Raw genomic sequence first — 13,794 nt, 5'->3', positions numbered from 1 at the left:
GAGCTCAGCTTTATTACGAAGATTGGCCTGCATCTCTGGAAACGTGAGGAGGAGGCAGTGTTTTCCAAATTTTAGGCTGACACCCTCTAGTAAATTATAGCTGCTTTACAGAAGTAGGTTCCTACATCTGTGGTGGTGGAGATAATACTTAAAAGGTTCTCCTTTGAGCAATGGCACATCATCAACATATCCTGCCTCAGTCTGGTCCTGGCTCTAGAGTTGAGGGCTAGATCTCCAGGACAGGGGGCTTGCCAGACGCTAGTGGGTTAAGGTAGCAGTCAGATATTAGGGCAATTCAGTGTGGGTCGGTGTTAAAGAATGTCCTCACCAAAAAGGGAAATGGAAAAACTTGGCAAAGTGGCTTAGGCATGTCGCTTCCTGTACAGGAGCTAAAGACCAGGCACTCATGAAGAATTCACTATACAGTTAACTCACAATACAATGGTATACATGTCTGTTCAGAAGTAAATCCCTTTGTGTTTAATAAGGCAGCCTACACTTTGGTTTAGGGTTGGCATTAGAGGAAAAACAGAGTTCTTGTGCCTTCAAGAAGCTTAATGGCAGGGAGAAATTTATCAGGGGGAAGACTTTTCTAGCTTAGAAACACACCAAGTTTACACTATGACTGTGCCATCTAATTTTGTGTTATGCCATGCCCTGCCCCCATGTCAGCCATTTTGTGACTGGCACCAGGAACACGCTCTCAAAACTCAAAATGTACCCACTGGTCCAAAAGGTTGGCAATCCCTACCACCAAGGAAGCTTTAAGTGTCAGTTAAGCAGTTCTGGGGCAAGGGAGAAAGAAACTTTTTTTAAAAAAAAGTTTGGGGATGATATGAACTCAGCTTGATGGTTATAGCATAGTTCTAGCCAAAGCAGAACTCTGAAATGCCTTACAGGGGCCTGCAGTGAAACAGATATTGGTGCAGTTCCGAGATGTGATTTTGAGTTTTTAAAAATACCCTGATACATAGTAAACAAAACCAAGATACAGTACTAAGCATCTGCTCTTGAGCAGTTAATAGTAGTTACTTGATTTTTCTTTTTATTTTCAGCTCTCTCTGGGGCTAACCCAATAAGGAACAAAACCATTTTTATCTCTCCATGGCAGTGACTTGAAATGTCAATTTGCTCTTTTCATTCTTGCAGCTTTCAGCTGTGACATTTCTCCCACAACCAGCATTTCCTCCCATTCTTTATTTCCCACTGAAAGAGAATTCCAATGCACAGATATTCTTTTGTGACTATTATTCAACTGTTACCATAAAAAAAGATTTTTTCCCCTTGGAATTTGCTGTATTTTTACAATTCATAACTCAGAGTTCTCGAAAATACACCAGAGATTCTTGGAGCCCATCATAGGTTTTCGGAGCTGCTGGGTTCATTAGTAAACTGTGTGCTTTAGAAGAACAATTGTTTCTGTGATAAATCTCCACAGAACCAAAACAATGACCATCTCCCTTTTTAATGCTCTCACTGGAAAGCTACATGAGAATGTAAGAGCCCTCCTAGGTCATAGGTCCATGTAATCCAGCATCTGTTTCCTTACAGAGGCCTACCAGAAGCCTGTGGAAACCTAGAAACAGGATAGCAATAGGTCTCTGCCAGTTATACTTCCAGATAACTGCTACTGAGAAGCATATTATCTCTGAAACCTGAATCTGAATATGTAAATGTAATAGTGGGCACATTATCCTTCTGATACTCTCATATTTCTTGCATTATGTTAACCAATGAGAGAAGGAACTCGCTGCTGTGAAAAATACAATTGTTTGGATCCAGAGTGCCCCTTTCATGAATGGAAAAGCTCTTTCCATTCATAGAAAGGACTAGGGTCCACATAAGAGTCCTGCTTGCAGATTTATTTTCCTTGCCCCCTGATACCCCCTGAGCTAACTCTCACACTTTTCCAGAGGGTTCTCCAACCTTCCAGAGGAGCTTTGCAGGGAGCTGCAGGGGCAAGGAAGCCTTGGCCCCAAAAAATAAAAATAAAAGCCTCTCCACCGGCAGAAATATCCTATTCTGCTCAGGTGAATTCTGGATCCCTACCATTAATTGCTGACACTTAGAAATGGAAGGTGGTAGATAAAGAATGGAGAATGTCCAGAAGGGACATTTGGCTTGGATTGCATGCTGTGCAGTTTTGCCTAAGAAGTCCATGTGAGAGAAGATGTTGCTGTATCTGGCTGATCCAGTCTCTGCCATAACCCTGCTATACCTTCAGGATTGATTTAGGAGCTGCTCTGGGGTCCAAATGGGACGTGGGTGGAGCTGTGGGTTAAACCACTGAGCCTTGGGCTTGCTGATCAGAAGGTTGGCAGTTTGAATCCCCTCAATGGGGTGAGCTCCTTTTGCTCGGTCCCTGCTCCTGCCAACCTAGCAGTTTGAAAGCATGTCAAAGTGCAAGTAGATAAATAGGCGGGAAGGTAAATGGCATTTCCGTGCACTGCTCTGGTTCTCCAGAAGCAGCTTGGTCATGCTGGCCTCATGACCCAGAAGCTGTACGCCGGCTCCCTCGGCCAATAAAGCGAGATGAGCACTGCAATCCCAGAGTCGTCTGTGACTGGACCTAATGGTTAGGGATCCCTTTACCTTTACCTAGGGTCCAATAGCTGTGGGCCAACGATATAATGGCAAACCTCGAGCATCCAGGCTGTTCATGTGTGCAGTCAATGCTCATTGCAAAGAGGTAAGAGAAGCTGGTCCATACAAGTCATGCCAGAATAAATCACACAGGTGCTTCCTTTATATATAAAAGGATAAATAGAGCATTTATTAACACTTTTTGCAGCAACAAAAGTGACACAGTCCACATCTTTTCACAGCAAAAGCTATGGCCACATTTTACATCACTTTGAGGCACAAAGCAAAATATATAATTGGTATTTCTCCCCCTCCGGATCAAAGTATGGTTCACTTTATTTTATTCTTGTTTAATAATAATAATAAAAAAGAAGAAGAAGAACAATCCTCAAGTTGTATATTGCAGTAGCAGGGCCTTAAAATACTAGCACAATACAAGGAGCAGATCAAAAAACCCAGAATGGCTTTTTTAAACATACAATGATAGTTGTTTCATTGGAGTTGGGAAATGGATACTTGTAAGAGCAGTAAGTGGTCTGGCATTCTAATGTAGTCCATTGTTGATTGGTCTGGCCTTTTATTTAGTTATTTATTTAATATCCCAACTGTCTGAAGGACCTACAAGCTCAGCAGTCACAGTAACAAAGAGATTAAAAGAGCATGCACTTCATAGTGCATGGCACTTATTGCTTGGTACACTTACATTACAAATCTTGCTGAATAACGCCTTAAAAAATAATAACGCAAGGCCCTGATCCGGAAATCTGTGTTCATGAAGCACATACAGAGCTCCCACTTTCTCAGGTTTCCCTATTCACTTCAGCAAGGTCAGATCCCTTGGGCACAAAAAGATGCACATGCTCTGAATTGCCCCTCTGGAAAGCCTGTGGGAGTTCAGTGTGCTCACTGGAGCTCCTGAATTGTACAAGGCTTTCCTACCAAGGCAAAGACCTGTAGCCCGCAGTCCACTGAAGCCAATGGTAAACCTTCCATTGATTGCGATGGATCTGAATTGCACTTGAGCATTGCAAAAGTAGAATTTTCACTCTTCCTAAGCCCAACCCCAGTTCCACTTTTGACTCACCACGAAGATTGTTGCTCATATTCAGGGTCCATTATAGTTCTATTTATTTGAAAGGCAAATACATTTTTTCTTAAAATTCAGAAATCTTTAAAATAGTTCTATTTTCTATAATTATACAGCATCTTCAATAAACTATGACTTTATTTATATAATTGTGGCACAGCATCTGAAAATATGAAAAACTATCCAGGATTAAACAAATAGCTAATTTCTTCTCCCTTTCTTGCATTTATTTCAAAACAGGCTTCAAAAGAAATACATCCGATTTGTTCTAGGGCTACTTGTCTGCGGTACATTTTTTCTTTGGATCTGTTTGGGTTATGCTCTCTCTTTCTAATGAGCCTGCAGACAATGAGTACGCCAAATACTCCTTTGCCTTGCTTCAGTTATTTAACATTCTGCACAGTAGACTACATGTGACTTTATACTGGCTGGTACATGTAAGGAAGAACATGACACATACAAAGACTGCATGAGTCTGTAAAGAAGAGAAATAAAACATTTGTGCCTAAACATTCAGTAAAAACAATTCCTTTATCACAGAGTAGCCTGCAGCATATTAATCACAATAAATATACATTATATAGTAGATTGTTGTACAAAGTCCCAATTCAGTTCTCTCAAAAGGGAACTGGATTGGAGCTTTATTGTATAATCTAAAACAGAAGCCTTATTCTCTAAGAAATCCATGTCTTAGAGCAACCATACATTTCCTACATCGTACCAAGTAAACATGTGGTTAAATTCACACAATCAATTTTATGATCTCTTTCAAGACAGTGTAACAAATATGTAAGTGCATTTTTAAAAAATCAAGTAGTTTTGGCTTTCTAAACAGAAGAGTTGATGTACCGACTTGGTTGGTAGTTGTGCTTTAATCCTTAGCTATGAGCTTAACACTCATTTTACTGCAAGTACCTAGTTTCCTTTGTAGTTTTGACCAGATAACCCTTAAAACTCTAGTGAATGGAGACACCCAAATGGAACTGATGAGATGTCACAAACTCATACAGATTGCACTTAAATGGGTTTTTGTTTTTTTCATTTTTACAGTAAGACCTTCTTGCCTGATATGTGTTTACATTATACCACATTTTGTGTGTGTGCAAACAATCACAATGAATAAATCACGAACACTACAAAATATATCCAACATAGGTCTGTTATGAATAATCTTCTCTTTCCTTATAGCTATATGAGTCTTGTGCTTCTTCTTGTACAAATTCTTCTTTCTTCTCCCAACCATTTGGCCAGCCGCCATTGACCTGGGCCAATTGGGTCGTAGCACCGTAAGATTTAGTGGTACCGTAATTTACATAATTCTGAGTAATGTCCCCCGTTTCTTCATCAAGTTCATCTTCATGAATGAAGCCACATTTTTCTTCACTTGTCTGTTCTGGGTCTGCCCATGGTTGTTTCTCTCCTGAAGCAAATATGCCATAGAAAATGACTCCCCCGTAATGCACCAAAGCAGCAATAAGGAAGACATACTGCCACTCCTCGCGTGTCTGTGAGGAAGAAGATTGGAGTGTCAGAATAGCTGTGTGTGGCTCTTCTGGTCCTAAATTAGTCTTTATTGAAATCATGGGTGGTTGATACAAATCCTGCAGCAAAGGGGGCTCATCTTTGGCCCTCCAGATGTTGCTGGAGGCTTATGAGAGGTTGCAGTCCTACAACATCTGGAGGGTCACAGGTCAGCTACTCCTGCCCTATGGAGTGGCTTCAGTTGCATAGGTAGTTAAAGCAGCATATGCATAGTATGTAGAGAATATCTGCTGCTCTGCTTACAACTCATGAACATCTGAAGCCATATTATACTGTGCGATTCCTGAGTCTGACTGCCAATTGCTTTCCAAAATCTCAAGGATTCAGCCATGCCCAGACCTGGAACCTGAGGAACAGCAGGGGGAAGAGCAACAGATCTCCTTAGTGTCAGCAACCCAAGACACCAAAGGATCCAGAGATTGGGACATGCCAGATACTCTACAACTGAGCCTCAGCCCTTCACCATATACAATCCCAATATAAGGAACCTGCAGCCCTCCAGATGTTATTGGACGCCATCTCCCATCAGTCCCAACTACCATAGCCAATAGTCACTGGTGATGGAAACTGGAGTCCAACAACATGTGGAGGACCCCAGGTTGGTAAAGGCAGTTGTAGGAGCATCAATTTACGTAATCATGTCCCACATGCTCCCAACAGGATTGTGAATCTACAGCCCATTGCATGCTCCTGTAACACTAGATTCAATCTTCCTAAAATGTGAGACTTTCACAGAAGGTACAGCACACAGTTTGGGTGAGTTTTCACTTTCAGCTATGTTGTGAAAAGTGTAGCCAATCAATGTTACACTGTTTCCCATGATTTTTCCAGGATCGGCTCACTTTACCATTGTGAGGTGAGGAAACTACTATGAATTGACTTTTTGGTGCAACAGAATGACAATATAGTCTTATGAGACTGTTCTTTCTTTCCTCAATGGTTCAGGCACAGTTATTAAAAACTATTTTGGAAACTTACTTTGTTCTTTGTCATTGCTCCAACAATTATAGGACACACCATTCCAGACAATGTCCCAACGCCATTTGAAATCCCCATTAAGATACTGGCATATCTTGGTGCGATATCTAAGTGGTTAACATTGAATCCTGTAAAATGAAGGCCAAAGGGGGGGAAAACTCTCATCAGCAGAGAAGACACTGCACTGCACTGAATAAGGTTTTGCTTATATTCATCCAGTATTGAAAACCTAACCATATTCACAGGAAACCTTGCAATTTACATAATGATTTTAGATCCCATTTTTGTTCATTGTTATTTAATGTGTTCTGCTGGGAGAGAAGTTCGCTTACCAGATATAGCAAATCCACTGAAGCCCACAGCAAGCACTAAGAAGGAAATGGCCACACCTTTACTATGCGAATAACCAACTACCAAGAGAAGAGTTGCTTCCATTCCAAAACCTTGGGAAATTAAAAGAAAAAGTCATTGATGCTACACATTGTACTGAGGAATCTAGGAGGTAGGCTGGTGGACAGGCAACATTTCAGTGTGCTTCTCCTTAACTGTAAGCTTTAAGCTGGAATGTTTCCATATTCTACTACTATGAAACATTTGACAAAGATCTACTTAGTTCTACTTAGCTGATGGTAGTCTCTGGGAGCTTGTAAACAGGGGGTTTGTGAGAGCATTTAGCAGGGGAGTTTACAAATAATAAATCATCCTTAAGAGATAAACAGCTATACGACCTTCTGTAGATATCTAACATCAGCCCTGTATTGGGAACCTTTTAACGTCTGACGTTTAGTTGTGTTTTTCTTATATTCTGTTGGAAGCCACCCAGAATGGCTGGGGCAACACAGTCAGATGGGTGAGGTACAAGTAATTTAGTAGTAGTAGTAGTAGCAGTAGTAGTAGTTTTAGGGGGAGGACTGGAGTGCTGTGTCAGGGTGTACTTAGGACCAAGAGACATAGACTGTGAGAAAGCTGCTGCAGTGACCTACAGCACCTGGTTATCTTCCTGTCTGAGAATGTGCAAAACTACACCTGCAGCAAGTGCAAGTTGGTTGCCTTGCTGGAAGAGAAGGTACAGCAACTCAAGACCCACCTATCCAGACTTAGAGCTATTGGCAAGATGAGGAATTTCTCAGTATAGCAGAGTGGACTGTCCTGGAACAGTGATGTGGGGGGGAGGTGCCCCTACCCCATAAAAAGGATTATTCAAAATAGTTGTTTGCATGACCCACTATGGAGGATAATAACACAATAGAATTCAGAACAGAAACAACTAATTGCACATTTATTCAAAATCCAATTAAAACTATTTAGTGTAATTAATTCAACAAAATTGATAAACTCAATTCAGCGATACCAACTTTTCAACGTCTAATAGTCATTTACACCTCCAGCCCTCCCTGTCTCATAGCACCCCCTCACACACCACCCCAGAGGGCAATACCACCCACTTTGAAAATCACTGGTCTACAGAACTACATAGCTCAGAGCTAATTCATAAAATCCTTCTGTCAGTTTTCTTTGTGTGGTGTAGAAACAGGTGCACACCTCCCCTCCAGCATTCAAAGAGATGGACAGTGTATGACATGAGTCCACATAACAATATATGCATACAGGCCAGACCGGGGCTTTTTTTCAGGGAGAACTGACAGGAACTGAGGTCCAGTACCTCTCAGGTGGGCAGCATTGCCATTCTAAGAGAAAGAGGGAGGTGTTCATAGTGAATTCCGGCACCTCTTTTTCTAGAAATATAGCACTGGGCCAGACTGAGGGAACTGCCAGAAGGCCCTCGGCGCTGGACCTCAGTGTCAGGGCTGAACGATGTGGGTGGAGATGCTCCTTCAGGTATACTGGACCGAGGCCATTTAGGGCCTTAAAGGTCAGCACCAACACTTTGAGTTGTGCTCGGAAACATACCGGGAGCCAATGCAGGTCTTTCAGGACCGGTGTTATGTGGTCCTCTGCACTTAGGAAGTGTGAGATCTGCCTCATGTGCCTCATGAAGGGGAGTGCATGTGTCTGTTCTGTTGTATGATCATACATGAACCAGCACATTATAAACATTTTAATCATGTAGCTTTATCAAAGTAACTGTAATGAAAGCTTTAGTGTGGCTGTGAAAGTGTTGCCAACTGGGTATTTTTCACTATACTGTGCTCAAAAACTTTTAATAAGGCGTAATGACTTACCTCCACAGTTCATTATCTTCCTGACAGTAGTGGTTGAAAGAATTTGTCTGCTTCTCAGAAAGTCTGCAATTTGTCCCCCAATAGGCACGATAATAGTCATCACTAAATGTGGCACAGCGGATAACATCCCCACCTAAGGTTAGAACAACAAGCAGAGTTCTAATCAAATGTATTGATTGGGCATTATGTGGGAGGAAAAAATCAGCAGCATTTTCTCTGTAAGCACAAGAAAACCTTTAAAGAGAATATCTCTTTGAAGAATAATGTCACCAGCATGGGGGGTGGGGGGAGACATTTGGATTTCTGAGTCAAGGAGTTAAATCTGCAAACAGCCCATAAATAACTTTTATCTCCTGCTATAAATATCTTAATGACAGTGAATATAGAGAATATATTAGCCTCTTTGAGCTTCCTATAGCAGCTAAAGTCGGGAACTAAAATTCACCCATTCTGAATTTTGCTACCACCAGAACTGTATACTTAACTTAAGATCTTAGTCCTTTCATGAGCACCTGAAGATCAGTTAACATAAGCATTCCAACATGTAGTGATTACAGCATAAATCTGAGTTTGTGCTGATTTCTGCAATCATGCCTAACCAAACTGCTACCGGCTGAATTCAGCCAGAGTTCAATATCTGAGATACTGCCACGAGAAAAGACGGAACACTGTGAAATGGTGGTGTTGGGTTTCCTGAAAAGGAGGCTTGGATGAAGGCAAATGGAGGGGGGAGCTCTCTGCAGCTAGTTTCAGCCCTTCCCGGTTTTACAATGTAAGTTTGCAAAAGAGGGAGAAGTAAAACCAGCTGCAGGAAGGCTAGAACATCAGGAATCCCAGATACAGACATTCGGATTGGGCCAAGTCTTTGTGAGTTTTCAGAGAACTCTTGGGGAAAGCCCAAGCTTTCCAAAGAATTCTCAGGAGGAGGGTAAATATTTGGATCCATTCCAAGTTGAGATGCAGCTGGTCCATCCATCTGTACCACAGGTGTGAATGGAAAAGCAGCCCTTTCTGAGTGCTGAAACAATGTGTCTGATGTTGAGAGAATGTGGCTCTGTTCTTGGGTTTAAATTGGATTTGTCAGCATTCATGGACATTTCCTGTGTCACTAACAGGATGATATCCAGACGCTTAAAATGCTGAATTAATACAAGTACGAGACAGTCTGTTGACAGAGTTGTTGGAATGCTAGAATTCCATCTCTGGAAAGCAAAATAGATATCTCAATGCGATATTATTTTTATTGTTGATATCCACCTCTTCCATGCAGTTTTCTTTCCATCACCAGGGAAGATGTCAATGGAAGATGAGAAACAGATCACCCTTACCAGAAGGAAGATGTGATTATAGCATATAGACAGGCAGATACTGAAGGCTCTGTGCTCGTATTTCTTCTAGATGTGGGATGCACTAGAACTCAAACTGTGCTATGCTACAGCAACAGCAACTATTTTTATTTATCTCCTAATTTTTGTCTATTGATGAACAAAATAAACCAAATATAAAGAGCATAAAGAAATACTGTTGCATCAGACTGAAAGCAGCATAAGGTAGGACATGTTACTGAACTTGTGATTCTAGAACATTAGAAAAAAATACGCCCCCCCCTTTCCCGGAAATAGCAATTGTTTTGATAAGGGCTTTCTAGAGGTCATACTTTGAGCATTTGCCTCTTTAACAGATTCTAAGCATTTAATCCTTCCTATAATGAATGTGATATGCATATTGTGCTGCTATCTTCACTTGAGTTTATTCATGGTAGGTGCATACCATATTGGCCTGAATATAAGCCGCATCTGAATATAAGCTGCACCTTTAACATTGGAGGGGGCAAAGAAAAAAAGGAAAAAATACCTCAATATAAGCCGCTCCATTCCTCACTGCTCCTGGCTGCATACTGGGGGGGGGGGGGGAGCCATGCTGCATTGCCGATAGCCTTTTCCCGTCATCGCTCTCTCCCTTCTCAGTCTTGGGGGAGAGGACAGGGACTATGTGCAGGGCGGGCACCGCTTTGCCACACTCCTGGCACTGTTTGCCCTGCGCTCCTGGCTGCATACCGTAAGGTCATGAAGATAAGTCGCACTTTAACTTTTCACAGTTGGAATTTGCAGGAAAAGTGAGGCTTATACAGTATGTGAAGGTGAAATTGGAGTTATTTTCTCGTTGCTTTGAACAATTAAAGAACATGTTGTTTTGCTCAACAAATCATCTTAAGGCATTTCTAGCCATTTCTGGTCTTTGGGGCACACACATAGGCAGCACTGAGAATCCTATATTTTAAGCTAAATTAGGTAAACCCATATTTAGAGTTACGAGGGGCTATCTTTGGGGGTGGGGATAAGGAACATTTTTGTTCTGCAAAGCAGCATTTAGGCTCTACGATCTCCATTCATTCTGGTACCACTTTGAAAGGTGTTCCATAGACTCCATTGATGCTGTGTAAGAAAGTGTCCCCCTGTTAATTCACAATCAACTTCCACCTTCACCAGGCAGCTGGGAGCTGGAAACACCCCTGTATAAAGTTATACAATCAATCAATAATAATACCATACCTTGCTTATTTCAAATCCAAACACTTCTTCAAAGTAAGCAGGCTGACTAATGAGCAGTAGGTAAAAAGTCCAGCTTCTACAGAAGTTTGCAACAATGATTGCATAGACAGGCATAGAAGTAAAAAATTTTCTCCATGGAGTCTTGAATTTCTGGGGGGAAAGGCAGGGTATCATTGTTTTTCATGGATGTAATCTCACATTTTGAGTCTGCTAACTGGTCTGACTATGCACACACGCACATTTGTGTTGCTACACAGTACTTGCTCATGTAAAAACAAGCAGGAAGTCCATACACATTTGGAAGATTAGCAGAGATTAGCAGCAGTCATGCATAAATGCTTAAAGTCCATATCTCAAATATGTTCAAAAATCCTTGTTCTTTTTTATTTCACTTGTTGTGATAATAAAATAACATTCTGGATTGCAGAGTTTTATTATTTGATATTACTGCACTGACATTCTTCTCTCTCACTGAGCAGTGTGGGATTCCCAAATACCATGTTTAATTCCACCCCTTTCAACATTATAATGGACTAAGAAAATGGGCATCACTCCAGAGCTGCATTTGTGTGTGTTGGCTACAACATTCCTTTAAAATTCAACGCCAGCCTAAGCTAGAAGCACATTATCTCCGAATGTCAGGGTAGAAACATACATGATAGCAGAGCCCTTACTTCCATTGCTCCTAAAAGATTGGCACTCTCTCCAATACTCTCTTCTATGTATCTGCGCTCTTCATCTGTAATTGTGGGATGCTTTGCAGGGCTCTCATATGAGACCAAAAGCCAAAACATGTACCAGACCATACCAAAACTACCTGCATAACATACAAAGGAAAAAATGAATGTAAATAATAGCATTCTGAACAATATCACCCAAGCAGCAAAAATGTACCTGCCTGCGATTTGGCAGTCTATTTAACTATACACCTTGTATATATTTATATATTTGAGTTCTGGCTCCTTAATAAGATTGACAACATAATTAGGTTCTCTTGGAAGAGTCACAAAAGATGTTTCTATAATTGTCCGCAGGAGCATGCAAGGCCCAGCAGAATCACAATCCTGCTTGGATCATGTGAGAGCATCGTTGCATAAACTGGTTCGCTTCTGCCTGACTCTGATAGTCTGAAAAGGCCAGCCTAGAGGCCCTCCATCCCATCCCTACAGGCAGCTGGGCTGTGAATGGGGAGATGAGAGTATCTAGGCCATGGTAGATTCTATAGAAATGGATGTTCTGAAAGACACTGGAACATTTTGCTGTCCTCGTTCTATTTGGCTATAAAAGAAGCATTCCCTTCATTGTAACCTTAAAGAGTTTTACTATACTAAAAATATTCACCCCATCTCTGCAGAGTTGTGGCACTCTGTCTGACACAATCACACAGTTTTGTGCTAATTTCTCCTCAGAGCAAGATTCAAACAGGTGCACTTGGCATCTTCTTCCAGTGACAACTCCCAGATAACATGTTGGGGTTTTATTCTGTGCCATTGAATAGGTGGTATGCAAAATGAGCAGTGTTAATTAGTGCAGTGTGAATAGCCTACATTTTCCCTCTATTATTAACTGAAGTGTACATTAAAAAAAAAAAACATTTTAAATGTTTTAAAAAAGAATTAAAATAGAGCTATGAAGCATATTGACTGCTGTCTCCAAAACCCATCTACAGAGCAACCATTTTCTTTGAAGCAAGGCAACTCAGTTGTTAAGTTTGTAAACATTTTTGAAGCCCCTCCTTTTAAAACTACTCTGCAGATTTTCACCAAACCAATAAGGCCGTCTTGTAGAATATCAGCCTGCCTCTGTATAACAACTGCTACAGCAAGAGAAGAGCTATTTCCCCCATGTCCTGCTTCTGCACTTTATATCTAGAGGCGTCTCCCATACCTTCTCATGTGTTAAGCAGAAACCATCAGCTGCTTCAGATGTCTTGTAAAGATTTATCTTTCTGGCCAGCTTTTCCCTGATCCATAAGACTGGAGCCTGTTTTATGTGTCTGAATTCTTGTTTTATTTGTTTGTATATGCTTTTATATTACCTTCTGCATTTCTGTTTAAATGACATTGTTTGTTTTCTGTATTGTACATCACTTTAATATTTTTTAAAACTATTAAATAGCTTATAAAGGTAAAGGTAAAGGACCCCTGACAGTTAAGTCCAGTCGCAGATGACTCTGAGGTTGTGGCGCTCATCTTGATTTACAGGCCGAGGGAGCCGGCATTTGTCCACAGACAGTTTTTCCGGGTCATGTGGCCTGCATGACTAAGCTGCTTCTGGCACAACGGAACACGAGCAGCACACAGAAATGCTGTTTACCTTCCTGCCAGAGCAGTACCTATTTATCTACTTGCACTTTTTGGTGTGCTTTCAAACTACTAGGTTGGCAGGAGCTGGAGCCAAGCAACAGGAGCTCACCCCATCATGGGAATTCGAACCACCGACCTTCTGATCGGCAATCCCAAGAGGCTCGGTGGTTTAGACCACAGCGCCACCCCCTGATAAATGGCTTATAAATGCTTTTAAATAAATAGAATGCATGTAGACCTTGGGCCTGATCTTGCACTACGCTTCTTAGGTTCTTATGTTTTCAGCCTTGTAGGTGTGACTGTCTTGTGCAAATCTGCACAGCTTTGTGCCATTTCAAATAATTCCAAGGCACAAACCAATTTCGCACATATTTCTAAGGAGCAATTCCACACCTTCTGCCCCAGCCTCATTTCCACCCTAAGAGCCGCACAGCAGGCAAAAATTCAACTGTGGGAAATGGTGTCTAATTCATTTGTACCTGTATGCAACTGTTAAAGATATGGGGGTGGAGGAGTGAAAATGCCAGGAGAAATAATACTGAAATTGTGCAGCTAAGCTGTTG

The 13,794-nt window shown here is 41.4% G+C and overlaps 1 protein-coding gene across 1 annotated transcript in view; it reads right to left on the bottom strand.

Annotated features, from left to right (window-relative positions):
* Nucleotides 1-2,744: 2,744 nt before the first annotated feature.
* SLC17A6 (solute carrier family 17 member 6) overlaps nt 2,745-13,794 on the bottom strand; it is a 51,297-nt gene continuing 40,247 nt past the window's right edge. The window contains exons 7-12 of the mRNA XM_081835141.1: nt 11,600-11,742; nt 10,926-11,075; nt 8,374-8,506; nt 6,523-6,633; nt 6,191-6,318; nt 2,745-5,175 (exon numbers count right to left, since the gene is read on the bottom strand). Coding sequence (XP_081691267.1) covers nt 4,831-5,175; nt 6,191-6,318; nt 6,523-6,633; nt 8,374-8,506; nt 10,926-11,075; nt 11,600-11,742 — 1,010 coding nt within the window. The 3' untranslated portion in view covers nt 2,745-4,830. The remainder of the gene's footprint in view (nt 5,176-6,190; nt 6,319-6,522; nt 6,634-8,373; nt 8,507-10,925; nt 11,076-11,599; nt 11,743-13,794) is intronic.

This window comes from Podarcis erhardii, assembly GCF_964252035.2.
Source record: "Podarcis erhardii genome assembly, chromosome: 1".
NCBI classification, from domain to species: Eukaryota; Metazoa; Chordata; class Lepidosauria; order Squamata; family Lacertidae; genus Podarcis; species Podarcis erhardii.
The sequence above is the reverse complement of the archived record's forward strand: the minus strand, read 5'-3'. Positions and strand labels throughout refer to the sequence as shown.